Genomic DNA, 16,144 nt, shown 5'->3' on the forward strand with positions numbered 1-16,144 from the left:
TCACCTTGAGCTGTGCTATTATTTTTCAATATGCAGCTTTGTTGCTCCTTACAAAGCAAAACTGCTCCGACATCCACTACTCAAATTTTGCATTGACACGCATAACACATCAAGGAGCATAGTCTAAGGTTCAAATATTTGCAAGATACAATGCTTGATGCTCTGTCCAAACATCAACACAGTTTTTGAGTTTTTAAACCCTTCAGTGTTTAAAGAAAATGTAACTGGCTTCTCCTTTGGATAGCTAGACATTTGGTAGTACTGGCTCCAATTGCTCATTAAATCTTTAGGTTAGATACTTCCCAGGATGTTACACCAGTGTTTTTACAAACTCATTTGAATCATCAGGGCTAATCTATTTCTGTGAGTATTCAAACAAGCAAATTGATCTAGCTAAAGAATAGCTTTAGAAGGTGGCAAGAAGATAGCAATCAATTTAGCTTAAAAAGAGCTTTAAATAATTACATTGCTTCTTGCTGCTGACAGTTTAGTGAGGCAAAAAAGCCTTCAAACAGCTGGACAAGCACTGAGAACAAACATGCGAGAAAGGGATTACCCCATGTCAGCAGCAAACTGCCTTCACAGCATCTCATGAAACCTCACTAGACCCACGGGTATAACTTCTAACAGTGAAGCAGCATCCCCAAACATGCATCATCTCACATGAACATGGAACAGAGGCAGTGACTCTAGCAGAGAGGGAATGAATATAAAAGTAGTGTTGCAGCTGCTTCCCTACTAAGCTTAACTGAAAATGCACTGTAGTATCCAATCTGTAAAAATGTGGTTCTGTGGCACAGGAAAGGAGGGGCACATTCCATACCTATAGCTTTGACGGAACAGGCATTTCCTTAATAGTAATGCCTAAAGTTGCATTACATCTGGAGAACATGTGTTTTCCTCAATTATTTTTAATACACAAGTATTTAAGAGTATGTAACAGTACTAGCACTTAATAGTGGTGCAAAATCTTCCACAACATGTGGTAATTTAGCTGCATTCTTTCTACCTGACAACCTGACTTGAATAACGAGATTTATTTTCACAAAAATAACTACTTTGAAAGGTGGTGGATGCTTCACTGTAGGGCCTTTCAGCAGAGTATCTAAATATCATAAAAGTCTCAATCTTAAAATCATTTTACACACCACATCATATTAAGAAGGATTAAAGAAACCCAAACTCAAAACAGGACTCCTGAAAGTCATTGTATCAGGCACAGATAGCAAAAAGGAATATGAAAGCAATGGATGCTACCTGGGTAATACACAAGACTAACCTTAAAAAAAATTAGGGAAGATAAATCTCCCCCGTGTAATTTTGCAGTTACTTTCATTACTCCTGACTATACAAAACTGGAAACCTTTTATTATAGATATTTATATACAGCTATTTATGTATATACTGTATAAAGTATATATTTATATACAACTATTTATAGTTACATATAAAATATATACAATAGTAGCCAAGCAACTGCATACTTAGCTTATGGATCAGATAGACAACAGATAAGGAGCATAAAAAATTTATTTCCTTGCAAAAGTCATTCACCAAAACCGGAAAAAGTAGTAAAATTTTACATTTAATGAAAAACAAACCCATTAACTTTTATTTGATAAGTAAATGGTATAAGAAACAGCTAACTAAGACTTCACAAAGAACGAAACCAACAGTATCATCTCCCACATAAAAACCCATGACATCCTGTTACAGGGACATCAACACACATGATGCTCAGTTGCAGCAATGAGGCCTCTATTTCTCAGCAGTCTTTACACAGTGGTATCCACTGTAAGCTAAAAAACACTTGGTTCACATTTGCAAAGTATTCTTCTACTACAAAGCCCAAGTTTTTAAAGTGATTCTTCCTCCTACCCCAAGATTGTTTGTTATAATGAGATACTCCAAGGACATCAAGTCCCCATTCAATAGCAGTGGGGAGAGAAAAGGAACATACCAGAGCTTGCTCCATGAAAAATGACGGAATAAGGTACCACCTTAACTGTTATGTCTTCCCCATCCCAATTCCAGTGTCTTACAATTCTCTCTCAAAGTTACCAATTCAAAGTTTTAATGCCTTCTGCCAAGTTAAGAAAGCATTTGAAGTATTTTACATTTCAGAAGCTTTTTTACTCATGGATTAAAAAAGTAATTGCCATATGCTCAAAAACCTGCTTTCATTTCTCAAAGAGCACTTCAAACTCCTTTACATCCCACTTGCAGAACCTGCAAGTGAATAGTATACAGGGTCACCTGTCAAAAATACATGGGGTTTGCTAAATAATGCAGCTAAAACCCTCTTCCTATTCTTTTTTTTACTGCCAAAATTGAAACCAACCAAAAATAGAATTCACAGCAGAAGTGTAGGTTGAAGACTGTATTGGTAGGCAATAGAACCATATCTATTATATCATAAATTAATGTCTCCAGTTTCATCACTGTATTTGCCAATAACTTGTTCTATTACTCTATTTTTGCTTCAATTTGTTTCCCATATCTACTTAAACTATGAGGTTTCCTAGGTAGCAAGCTTCTGCAAGAAGTTTTGACAGTACAAAGGCAGCAAGAAGGGGGCTTTTGATGGTCTTGAGGTGCCTGCATTATAAATAGTCCCTAACATGGCAGAAGTCATAATCCCCAGAGTACCTGATTTCTTCAAACTAGTACTAAGGAAATAATAAATCACTGATCTTTTATTTATAATAACAGGTTTCATTTGTAGTCACCTTCAAGCTTCAAGTAATTACTTTTACCTTGTCAAAAAGGCAAACAATTTGCTTTGCACAGTAACTTACTATGGAGGTACACAGTGAAAGACAAGCAGCATGGAACACAAGTTGCGACAATTATGTATTAGGAGAAGCTTCTGACTATGGGCTTAGACAAACATTGCAACACCTCATCCCGAGAGCCGGTACAGTCTCTGTCCTTGGAGATTCCCAAAACTCAAAGTGCAAGTCCCTAAGCAACCTTATCTAAGCTGGCCCATTTTCACTTAGCAGCATTAGAGTTACCTTCAGAAATTTCTTCCAGCCAGTATGACTGCAGAAATAAAGCAAGTTATTATTTGCAGTTACACATACAGTATATATTCGCTTCTTCAGACAGTGTTTAACACTTTCCCAAAAAAGTGATTCAAGTATCTATTCTGTCCTTCAATCTCAATGGTATTTATGCATTTTTAATAATAATAATTTTAAAAAAATACCTAACTCAAGACAACACACTATCTTCACACACATTTTCATGTATATCCTGAGATGGACATGAAAATCTTAAATCTTGGAAGGCCTCCAATATTCAGAATTACATGTCAGTCTGAACAGCACTCGTAACTTCCTCATTCTTATTAAAGAATTTCATCAAAATGTTGTCAAAGGACACTTGCAAGACTTTAAGTTTACTTTATGGATTACAGTGCAATTATACCCAGAAAAGGTTATTCAAATGCAGCTCCTACTCATCCACAGTCTCAAGTCTCACTTGACACAATTCTGAAAGTCAGAATTCTAAATCCTTTCAAAATGAACGATGTAGAGCACAGGAATTATTTAACACATGTAAATTAGAAAAGTAACATTTTTTCTGTCAAAAATTCTGCTAATGCTTCCAAAGCAGTTTCAAGAAAAAGGTTTATATTTGCACTGAGAAAAGTACCTGAGCCTCCCACATTGGTGGGCTTGTACATGTAAGTGCAATCTGCTGTCAATGTATTACGTTTTAAAGACAATATTACAGAGAGATACATTTTATTGGCATAGACTTTTCATTCCAAAGCACTGACTTAAGAAATGGGTTTTCCTTAACCTGACAAAACTATACTGCAGAGTTTAGTTTATTAGGTAAATTAGGTGTCAACATCTACAAATCTAAGAAGTTACAAAGTTACCCAGTGTAGCAGGAAATACCTGGAAGCCATCCAGGCTCACTTTCACAAATGGGACTACTTCCTCATCATAAGAGAGGTTTTGTTCTAATCACACAGTTAAACCCCATCTTCCTGAAAAAGTGAAACTACTGAGACATAAGCTTACTGAAAGAGGTGTAGTTCCTTTTTTTAAAAAATATGTTTGACAATTACCACATTTATTTTGTTCAGTATTTTAAGGAATGCAAGAGATAACTCAGTATTTAAAAATTCCATGTGTTATCCTTTCCTCCCTGAAGGCATCCTGATTTTCTTAGGCTTTCTCTCAAGTCATACACAGCTATTTAACTCCTGTGCTTTGAAGATTCACATTAAAAAGAAAGAAAAAAACCCCAAACAAACCTACAATAAACACATCCCTTCAAGTCACCAAAAATGGACTGGAGAACATTAGTTTTAAGATTTAAATAGTTTTAGTGCTGTTTTTCATTTGTGCCATTGTTTGTAAATGAGTATTTACATTAGCAAATGCCACTTTTATAGTAAAATCAGTACCTCTCATCAATCATGGCCTATATTCACGTAGACAAATTGAACCTCTAATATTCCCACTAATACTCTTATTAAAATATTTTTATATATGTTTATGAGTTTGTTGTAGCTACAGTTAAGAAAACAATTTCTAGATAAACTGGAATAAAATTGAACCAGAAAAAATGGTTACTAGAGTTTAACAAAACTGCTTCAAATATCCTGGATACATAACAGGTTTTGCATTGAAAACTTCCTAAGTGATGATGCATTATCTGTAGGAAGGGTGCAGAAGCAATGACATTGTTGCTTGAGAGTTCAAGACTTCCACCTCTCACACCCCATTTTTGAATAAACAAACTGAATAAACAAACAAACAAACTTATGTTATTTGACATTCCTAAAAGCTCCTGGATTTTCAGTGACCTATGTGAATAACGCAACTACAAAACACTATGGATCATAAGAGCCATCTTTAGCACTGAAAAATCGCTGTTCCTGGATGCTAAGACCAGTAACTTTCACTGGCAATGGCTCAACTTCAGATCTTTGGATCTACACAAATCTTACACACCTTATTTGCTACAAATAGTCCTCAGATTTTTTTTAAAAAGCTTGTTCAAATTTATTGTCACACTTTCATCATTGAAAGAAAAACATGGCTTCAAGAATCTCTGCAAAAATGTGAATCTACGGAACAAGATTGAGTTCAAACCATTTATGCAATCTCGAATATTGACATAATGCTCTTTCTGGCTCTTCTCCTTCCTGGGTTTTAAAGATTCTTTACCTGAACTGCAGCAATCTGGTTTGCCATTATTTCAATTATGCCCCTTTCTATATTCTCAATTATGCTAAATACTGCAAGTATTAAACTTGAATTATGCCACAGCTAAACACAGCCATCTTAAATCTAGTAATAGTAAGGTACACGAAACTGCTTACTGCTGTTGCAACACTTAAATCTTTTGACTAAACATGAAGTAATATATGAATCAAAGACCTTTCTGAACTTGTCCTATCATTACATCACTCAATCTCCTACTTATTTGTGCTCATACATCGTTATTAGAAGTCTGAGACAAAAAAGTTCTGTTATTTGGTTCACCTTTTTTCCTCCTTGAATTTTAGGAGTTTCAGGGTTCTAGTTATGTCTCTACTGAAATTATCTACAAAACTACATCACCACCATCATCTGCATCAGCCTTCAATACTATCAGTTCTGTATGATGGGAGGAAAGTATATAAAAGAGCAATGTGATTTGTTTCTCATGAAAATCAATGTTTGCCTCTTTGCATCTACTCCTGCATTTATTTATAGTCCCAGCTGGATGAGTGAGAAGGGTGTGTTTGACAAATGCTGTCCAGCTGATTTTTTTTTAAGCTCAGTAAAATTGAATACTCGAAATAACATTTTTATTGTACGAAAGCACAACTTAATGCATCAGAAATAAAATCTTCAGGTAGCACAAAATCTACATGCACACTGCCTGCTTTTCCACGAGTTTGCAGTGTTACCCATCTTTGCTTTCTTAGCCAATAAAATATACTCTGAGGCTTGGAAAATTCTACTCATACAGGACAATCAATTTTATATGGGACTAATAGAGAAATCAATTTAAATTTAAAATGGATGAGTGCTCATTCTATTCACTTATACCAAGGCAGGAAGAGTCTCTATGAGTCTCTGCACTCCTTTTTGGAGAAAAAAAACCCTGAAATTAGTGGGTGGAAGAAAATTCAGAACTTAACTCCATCAGCCACAAAAGCACAGGCAGCGCTTCCAAGCTCATACAGAGACAAGATAAAATTGTCATTTTGTCTTTTATTATTTGACAGGACAAGAAGCAATGGGCATAAAATGAAACACAGGAGGCGTCATCTGGGAACAAGGAAACACTTTTTTACTGCAAGGGTGATCAAGCACTGCCACAGGTTGACCAGGAAGTTGTGGAGTCTGCATTCCTAGAGATCTCCAAAAGCCATCTGCACACAGTCCTGGGCAGCCTGCTCTAGATGACTCTACAAAATGATGCCCCTTGGATCCCTTCCAATCTTAACCACGCAGTTGAGTATTTTCAGTATATGCTCCGGAACAACATACTTGATTAGCGTTACTTGTATTTTCTATACAGGGCTAGAAAAAACACAATTACCACTTACACTTCTGAATCACATTACTACTTGTACCAACAGAGAGGTGGCATTGAAATGTGAATTAAGTAGACGAGGGCACAGTCTTCAAACCTCTTGAGAAGAAGATAGTAAGATCCTGGTGCTATGCACTCCTAGACATATCAGTGCATCTCTAGTTATAAAACATGGTCAAACAGAAAATCTGCCTTTCTGTAACTACTTAGATATTTTAGACATCCTTTTAACTTCAAATAAGTTTGAAACATCATGTATTGATGCCTTCCACATTTGAGTCATCTCACAACTTCCATAGACATGAAAATTAAAATTTTTAAATTGTAAAGTGAGCAAGAGCATGGATTACATAAAGGCATGAGCAGTGCACCAGCATCATGTACACGGAACACCACACCCTAGCTTGGAAACAGGCAAGCTGCCGTGAAGCTGGATCCCACAGAGGATGACAAGGAGCAGGGATAACTGAGGTCTCAGAAAACATCCTGCTCCTTTTAAGACTTTTCTGGAAAAATCTGCCCTAGATTTGAGTTTCACACTGCCACAAAAAGAGTACATGTACATCTCCCTAACACAGTCCCTCTGTTCCTTGACCTCCCACTTCCCCAATTACTGCCTCCTAGCAGGAAGCAAAACAGCCTTCCTCATCCCCACAGCTCCTTCCTCTCGTAAATCACATGTGTCCCATCTCCTCCCGGAGCCTGCCGGGGTGCCTGGGGACGGCAGGCCGGGTGCTACGGAGCAGCCGGCTAGCACGGGCACGGCGCCTCGGGAACGGGAAGCGGAGGTGGGGGAAGGGAAAGCCCTTCCGCGTCTCTTCTGCCTCTCCCTGCCATCCCCGCGCCCCGCACTCCGGGCGGGGGCGGCCACGGGGACCGGCAGAGCTGCGGCCGCCCCCGCCGGGCCCCGGGCGCCGCCCCCGCCGGGCCCGCACCGTACAAGGCGCGGCGGGAGATGCGGCCGGGCCGGGCCGGGCCTGCCCCGGCCTCCCCCCGACCTTCCGGCAGCCGGGCCCGGCTGCGGGGCCACGCTGAAACCAGGAGCCTCGCCGGCTCGAAGGGCCGGGGACAAGAGAGCGGCGCGGCTCGGCGCAGCGTATCCACCCATCCCTACCTTCTCCTCGTCGGACAGCTGCTCCTCCAGGTCCGCCATCTTCCCGTCCGGCTGCGCCCGCCCCCTCCCGCTCCTCCTTCCCGGCAGGAAGGGCGGGACCCGCGCGCCCTCGATGCGGAGGCGGTGCGTGCGCGCGCGGCGGGCGGGGATCCCCGAGCGGAGGGGCGTGGTGGGAATGGAAAAGGGGGGGTCCCGGAGTGGAAGGTGGTGTTGGGAATTGAAAAGGGGGGAACCCGGAGTGGAAGGGCATGTTGGGAATGGAAGAGGGGCACCCCGGAGTGGAGGGGCGTGTGGGGAAGGGAAAAGGGGGGATCCTGGAACGGTTTTAGCAGCAACTGGAGGTGTGGGCAGACAGAAGTAAAAATCACAAAATCAGTTATGTTGGAAGAGACCTCTGAGATCATTGAGTCCAACCTATGACGAGCACCACCTTTTCAACTAGACCATGGCACTCAGTGCCACGTCCAGTTTCTTCTTAAACAGCTCCAGGGACGGTGACTCCCTCACCTCCCTGGGCAGCCCATTTCCATATGTAATCCCCCTCTCAGTGAAGAAATTCCTCCTAACATCCAAAATATACCTCCCCTGCCACAGCTTAGGGCTATGTCCTCTTGTCCTGTCTCTGTTTGCCTGGGAGAAGAGGCCGACCCTCACCTGGCTACAGCCTCCTTTCAGACAGGAGGCGAATGTCCAGGTTTCAGCCCCCGCCGTGGCAGGTGCTCAGTGCAGGTCAGTGGATGCCGGTGATGGGGCCGAGGCCTGGGCACCCCACAGGTGCTGGGGGAGGTTGTGGGAAGCTCAGTCATATACCAGCAACAGGGAAATGTGTGAAACTATTTGTACCATAGAAGATGGGACATGGAATGGGGTCAGTGGGAGAAAAAGAAATAGATTGGAAGTTTTTTACTGCCAGACTGAGAAATTGTGAAGAATGTCATCCAGAGGTGTGACATTGGAGTTATACGGAGGGATTTAGGATGATGACTTTCAAGGATTGCCTCTAGGCAGTGATAACTCTTTGGTAACATTTGAAAATACATTTTCTTAATGTCCAGTGTACTTCACCTCAGTTATGATGAACAAGGAAAAGCTGATCATTGATGGGAAGATCACAGGTCTTGAGGTACACCTAAGTCAGTCATGGTTAGTGGTGTGAATGTAGCCAGCTTCAAGCCAAAAGATCTTGTTGTGCTGTGGAGCTCATCCACATCTGTCTTTCTTGCATGAGTATTTCTATACAAATACTGCCAATGTGCAGTAGAGCAAAATATGCCAATATCTGTAGAATTTTTCTGGGCTGTCACTCTAGATGCTGTAAGAGGACTGTCGCATGAAAATGAAGGAAAGTGAAATTGGACAAAAAGTTGTTTAAGCCAAATGTGGATATTATAATGGCACAAAAAAAAAAGTCAGTATATGATGAAAACATGTAAATGAAAATAATTAAATTAATGTGTAGATTGGACAACATGGCTGGTTCAGGACTGTCGAAGAGAGATTTAAAATGTCTGAAGCCATGGAGGATAAAGATAATGGACAGTAGGGTATTTATGTCAGAAACAAAGGACAACCAAAGCTAATGTTTGATAAGACCATTGCTAGATTTAGGGTGAAGTATAGAACAGAAAATGTGCATCTAAGGGATATTTGGGTTTTGAACATTTTACGTATATTATTTGGACTCAATAATAAAAGGTAAGGGTCTGTAGCGGGGGACAGCATTGTGCAACATTCAGTCATGCAACAGGACTTTATAACTTCCATCCAGGAGTCTTAAGAGTAACTACCTGAGGTCTGTGAAATGCTCTTGTTAATTTTTAACACACCTTGGGATTTGCCAGCTGGGGGATATTGCCATGGGTGTTGCTTATTTAATATGTATCAGGAAGATAGTTCAAAAAGGTAGATCTCTGATAAATGTGAACAGTTTTCTCATAAGTCAACATATCTATCTGTTGGATGTACCATGTTTACACCAGATTTTTCTTGGAAGTTTGCTGAAACTAACATGATGAAGTGAATGATTCAGAGGAGGACAGTGTAGTCATCCTAGAAATTGATGTGAATCTTCCTAATAGTACCCTCACAGGTACTTTACTGTGACCTTAGGACTTAATGGGAAATGAATAATCATGCAGAAATAAATATTTATCTTGCTTTGTGACTCAGTATTTTGGACTGTTTGTGTGTCTTCTCAGGAAGAATATGTAAATTTCAGAGGAATTTTAAAGGAGGACTAAAAATAATCCTGGAGATGCAGAAAAAAATTCAGGATGTGAGGCTATTTAGATTGAGAAGTGATTTTAGGTACAGCAGTGATACACGAGTTAGTTTGGAATTTATATGCATCTTCTATGAAGTCACATATATCTACTTGCTGTTTTAAATTGAATACAGCCAATTTCCAACCCGTAAATCTCGTATTTAAAATTCATGGTTTTTTGTGTGTCAGTGTCTCTACCCATTGATCAAAGGCTAATTTGCACTATAATCACATACAGAACAGCAAAATATCCTGTTGCTTACTAGCTAGCTCATGTCTTAGCAGAAGTCTAATCACACTACATGAAGCTCACCATGGGCTAGCAAATCTGTCTGATGAGCAGCACGTGGTTTACAGATGTAGTGAGAGAAAAATTAATTAATTATGAAAAGAACCCAGCCCCCCTCAAACAACAACTGAGTTTTACTTCATCTGATCAGACGTAGTAGAGCTACCAATCAAGCACCTTGCTATTTTGCTGTACAGCTTCTGTCATTTTTTTCTGTATTGACTCTGTAGAGCCAAATCCCTGGCCCTTGAGTAGCATTGGGAGAGAGAGCACAGCACTCTTTACTGCAAGGTCTCCCTCCAGGGCTACCAATATGGCTTAAGAGAAGTGCAGTTTCTCTGCTGAAGCTGTCCTGAAGACTGGCAAGGAGGTGATAGGGCATAGTGGTTAGCACAGCACACCTCTGTCCTTCTGCACTGGCCCTAACGATTGAGATAAAAAATGCAGAAAAAAAAATAGTTACATTTTCATTCTTCTTATTTAAGGCAGGCGATTGACATTTTATCTATTGCATCTGCTCAAAGGACGAACTCATGAGGTGTATTGGGACCTACTTGTTTAACCTGGAGGATGTACTACATTCTGTTTTCTAGGACAAAAGTGGACTCTGACCAAGCTCTGAGCCTGGCTCAGTTGGTGTTCCTGGCAGTAGGAGAGGAGGAGTGCTCAGAAAGGCTTGGCAGGTTGCTCCTCTCCATGGTAAGCACCTTCTTGCATCCTGAAACCTGTTGGAATAAATCATCACATTCCTGTGAGTTGGTAGGAGACATACGCCAGTTCCTGAGATTCCCAAGTATGTATCAGATCTTAGGGGCTTGGGTGTTGTCTGCAAAATTGTGTTGGTATGTTTGGGGACTTGGTATTTGCAAACCTCTCAATTTGCTCTTTGTGCCTTAGAGATCCTTAGCAGTGAAAGCAAATAGGCTTGTTCTAGAAAAGTTGAATGATAAATCCTTACAATAGCATTGGAAAGAAAGCTGTGACAGGAAGAAAAATAATAATCAAGTATAACTGTAGAGCAAGTCTGAGACTGAGCTTCCTTCTTAGATAGCACTTAGGATATTTTAGGCCCTAACAGATAATCAAGGGAATGACTCAGTAGCCCTTCATCTGCTGTGGAGGTGCCTCTTAGAATCATGGAACAGCCCAATGCGGAATGGACCTTGGAAGATCAACTGGTCCAACCTTTTGTGGGAAAGGGAGCGTAACTGAGATTTGTCTAGTGCCCTTTCCAGCTGGAATTTCCAATTGCCCCATCTTGGAGGTTGTTCAATTAATGTTTGTTCTCAGTGTAAAAAATGTCTTTCCTATAGCAAGATTTTTGTTGATACCTTAGAATTTACTGTCATTTGTTTTTTTGCTCATCAATTCATGGTCCTGCTTACTGTGGCATTTTAAAAATTATTTAACTATTCTTTATGATTTACTATTGTGGTGGTCAGCAGCTGGCCTGAAGGCCTCACAATAAAAATTAATCCCATTTTATAACTCCCTGTTTTATAACTGAAATAATGAAGACATAACTGAAATTACATAAGTACCCTGACCAGTGGGTTATGCAATCCGACCAGTACAGACGGTTGGAGAGCAGGCCCAGGCCATTGGGGATGCAGGCAGCCATTGGCTGGTTGGCTTGGTGGCAACTGGCTCAGCCCATAGGGATCGACCACGCGGAGCTTCAGATCTGTATAAGGGGAAGAAGACTCAATAAAAGTTGGCTGTTGTGCATGAACCCAGTGAGTCTTGTCGCTTGTCTGTCTCCTGCGACAGTTTACAGCCATAATACTTTTATAAATTTTGGTAACTTTGCACTGTATTTTATGTTTTTCATGGAGACTGTGGATGTCATGACAAACTGGATAGTTAGAGTCTATTGCTTTTGTCAGTTACAGGGGTCTTTATTAACACATTTACCTTAGAAGCTCTTTTTAAGTTCCTCACAGGATTGCATTCAGATCTTATCCATGGTTGCTTTGTGACTTCCTATTCTGTTTCTATTCTTGGGAATTTTCTCAACTTCTTTGTCCACCTCATCCCCTGCATGAATAGTCAGCTATATAGCTTGCTTTACATAATTCAAATTCAAAGTCTAGTATTTGCCTTTCTTTTGACATATACCCATGTTTTAGGAAGTAGATACCAATGTTGTTACTTAGATTTATCTTGAAATGCTGGCCACTAGTTTAGTTTAGTGGTTACAAGAAGATTTAGTTCTCCCATAAACTGAGGTGTTTGAAGCAGAGAGGAGTTATTTATTTGTGATACAAAATTTTTATTCAAGGATTGGAACATGCAAAAGGAGGGTGAAAAAGAGCAAGTGTTGCGCATTTTAGAGAAGGGCAACCAGAGGAAGGAGATACACCTGGGTCTTGTAGGCTGCTGCTCCAGTTCCAACAGAGACAAGGAGATGTGAGGGCAATGGTCAATAGTGCAGCAACATCTGCAAAGAGCTGAAGACAACAAGAAGATAAGGATGAAGTGTCGCATACTGAACCATCTACTTTTGATTCTAGTCAGTCTCAAACTAGCTTTCTAAATGAGTAATACTTATATATTATATATTATGTACAGATTTTCAGAGGTGCTAAAAATTTCATGTTCTACTGATTCTGTAGGCTGTATTCTTCATACATAGGGCATCTGTTTGTAGGTTTCTCCTAATGTGTTAGTTATCTTTGCTATCTTACTATGTTAGCTTTTTAAAAGCTACAGTGTTAGCTATTAAAATGTTGTCTGTAGCGGCCAACTTATTTTCTTTACCTGTCCTTTGACTCTTGAATGTATTTTTTGATGAAGTTGTCAGACTTGCAAAAGTGCTTAATCCAAAATTCCGTGAAGAAAGAATCCTAATTTCCTGCTGAAATGTAAAAAGAAGTACTGTCAAGCAAAGAAGATTTGTGGCTTCTTATGAAACATCTTTCATTACAGAAAATCTTCTCTCAGTTCTGGTGCAATGTGATGAACAACTGAATAATGAAACTGCATTCCAAAAGCGTTCTTGAAGTTAGCAGTGAATGATGGATTGCCCGAACTGAGCAATATTAGGGGTTTAAATAGCAATACCAGAGTTTGAAGGGAAAATAGGACAACTAGAGAAGTTTTCTGTAACATTGTTTACAGTGTCTATGGAGAAGTTGCTAACTTAAACAATCTGTACTAAAATGCTAAACATTTTATTAATAAATTATATCATAGCCGTGTGCTGTGATAGTGCTTCGGAAAGAAGAGTATTGGCATGTCTCTTTTACAGCCTGTTTTTAAAAGATAAATAAATTTGTTATAGACAGGTACAGCTGGAGGCTTTCAAGGGGAACATTTATACATTACAAAGAGTTCAAAGAATAATCAGAGACTGGAAAATGCAAGCAATCCAATCTCTGATTAGTTTTATTAGCAGAAAACTTCTTAAATGTTTGTAGGTACTTTCTGGGATATCAGAAAGTTGTTAATAGGATGTTTTGGTGTGTTAAAATACAGGATTCATGGCTAGTAGTTAAAAAAGGACAAATTCAGGCTAAAAATAAACAAGATTAATTGTCAGAGCAGTTAACTACTGGAATGATTTCACCAAGGCAACAGTGATACTAGCAATTTTAGAGTAGAGACTGACCATTTTTCTAGATGATACATTCTCCAATTCAGCGAGGACTTAAGGAGTCTTGGGGCCTGTGTTGCAGGAGAAGGTAGCAAGGAATATCCTGAAGGAATCCTTCCTGACACTCTATAGCATGATTCTCTGAGCCTTTTTCCTTTTCAGCATCTAATGGAGAGAAACTGAAGTAAGAATGGAAGCAGCTCCATGGAAGAGATGAAGAAAAGAGGATAGTTAGAGTGTAATGAACTGAATCCAGCAAGAATGGAATACAAAAAGGACCGAAAAAATGTACCAGGGAAATTACTGATGATAGAGTGGGTATTAATGAAATGGGGAATATCATGGTCAAATGAATCATCTGTGAAAAGGTTTAGTTGAATATTTAAAACTGGATTATTGGGGAGTATTTTTGATACTTAACTGGTAAACACCTGAGTCTCAGCTCATGACTCTCAGTTTCCATCAACAGGGAGAAAGAAGCACTCCAAAGGTGAGATTCATCTGACCTACTTAAGACACCTGTCTTAGGACAAGATTATTGTCTGTATGAGTTCAGATGCAGCTGTCTAAATATTAGGCCCCTGTATTATGACAGCCAAATTCCCTTTTACTGTTAGAAGATCAAAAGGAAAGAAGGTGATGGACCAGTGAAGAGGCACAAGAGCTAAGAGTCAGCTGAAGTTAAAAAGCTAAGGGAAAGGAGAGGACTGCATTTATAGTTCAGCACTGCTCTGTAGTCCCTAGGAAATCTGTACTCAGAGAGGTAAATCACAGATTTATGCATAAAGGACTTTGTACCAAGAGGGCTGTATTTCTGTACTGCCTTTATTGCAGCTCCTACTCAGACATCAGGAATGCTGTATCAGTAGCTATTGATAATATGGAGATAGAGCAGGATTAGGATTAGTAAAGGAAGAGGACAGGCTGGGGATTAGTAAATAGGCCAGAATCAAAGTGTAAGGGTTCTGTACCCCGTAAAGGCTTAAGAGGGCCCTTAAGATAACAGTGTGCCTTACTGCAAGTCCAGAACTTCTCCAGCCTGAGCCAGTCTTGCTCTCTTTTGGTGTATGTATTTTTTTGCCTTTGCTCTGTACCAGGATAGATTGAGAAAGCAGCAATGGTGCCAGGAGAAGGCAAAACTGAGGAAAGCAAAGGAGCTGGAGCACTGCTTGCCCCAACTATCAAATTGTTGTAGGAATAGAACAGTAGCTCACAGGATTTGAGCAACCACGTGATTTTAGAAGGCTCCATGAGAAAACACAAAAATTCCTTTCCTTCCACTGAGCCTGGTTCTTGCTTATATTTTTAGTTATTCCTTTCTCAAAAAAAAAAAAAAAAGAAGTGTAGTCTTCTAGCTGGATTTATTTACTTTCGTTCTAAAGGAGACATTGTTTGGCAATTTTATTTTTCAACAGGAAATGGTAAATGTGCTGATTTGTTTAATGAGGTTGAGATTCCCTGTAGGAGTCCAAATTCCTTTTTTGTTTTACTCTCTGTAGAACTGAGTGTCTTATGTAGATAAAATCTCAATAAAGATAAACCATTCAAGCAGATGTGAGTAAAGAGCTGAGAATTTCTGGGCTACTGTAGACAAAAATGCCTCACAGAGTCAGTGATACTTCATGCTGCTTAACAGTGGTGTGGAGCCTTAATTTTTGATCTTGTACACATACTGGAAGAAACAGTAGGAAGAGAAGTTTGGATTTTGAAGTAAAACAATGTAGTTTTATTTTTGAATATTGGGCCTCGGAATGATACGCAGCACAAGCACTTGAACACACTTTCTTCTGACCTCAATAAAAGTCCTGAATACTAAACATTTGTGAAAATTAGGACAGTGTCCAAATGTTCATGTAAGAACATTACTTCTGTTATCTGCTTTTGAAACAGTTGCCATGTTGTGTATTGATAAAATCACATTGATCTATTAAAAGAGATTTGTCTTGTTTGTGGGATTTTTGGTGGGTTTTTGGTTGGCTTTTTGTTGTTGTTTTGTTTTTATTTATTTTTGTTGTTGTTCTGCAGTGTTCTGTTTAATCAAAGACTGGTTAACACAGTTGAGCAATTTGTAGCAGTCAGAACTCACCTGTGGCCTTAGAGCCCAAGATCTGCTTCCTTGGAAGATCTGTCATTTCTTAACACTGCACTGGAACACAGTGAAATGCCATTAGATGTGAAAGATCCTGGAGAATTTATCTTGCCATTCTACTTCAGCAAAAGTAGTCTTATATATGACTGTAGTAATTGCATTGTTCTCAAGTTTCTGTTGCTATAGAAATTTGAGACTACCAGAGAGCCAAGATTTCACCCACATGGATTCTGAAGCTAATG

The 16,144-nt window shown here is 39.6% G+C and overlaps 1 protein-coding gene and 1 long non-coding RNA gene across 2 annotated transcripts in view; one reads left to right on the forward strand and one right to left on the reverse strand.

The window, feature by feature from the left end:
* The window catches only part of CAPZA2 (capping actin protein of muscle Z-line subunit alpha 2), a 31,011-nt gene extending 23,242 nt beyond the window's left edge, over window positions 1-7,769 (reverse strand). Inside the window, exon 1 of the mRNA XM_068997000.1 lies at window positions 7,667-7,769. Coding sequence (XP_068853101.1) covers window positions 7,667-7,705 — 39 coding nt within the window. The 5' untranslated portion in view covers window positions 7,706-7,769. The remainder of the gene's footprint in view (window positions 1-7,666) is intronic.
* Window positions 7,712-15,761, forward strand: LOC138099634 (uncharacterized). The gene is made up of 3 exons (XR_011146747.1): window positions 7,712-7,789; window positions 10,812-10,917; window positions 13,976-15,761. It is a non-coding gene; the product is annotated as an uncharacterized lncRNA (long non-coding RNA).
* Window positions 15,762-16,144: the final 383 nt, after the last annotated feature.

The sequence above is a fragment of the Aphelocoma coerulescens genome, chromosome 1A (genome assembly GCF_041296385.1).
Source record: "Aphelocoma coerulescens isolate FSJ_1873_10779 chromosome 1A, UR_Acoe_1.0, whole genome shotgun sequence".
In the NCBI taxonomy this organism is placed as follows: domain Eukaryota; kingdom Metazoa; phylum Chordata; class Aves; order Passeriformes; family Corvidae; genus Aphelocoma; species Aphelocoma coerulescens.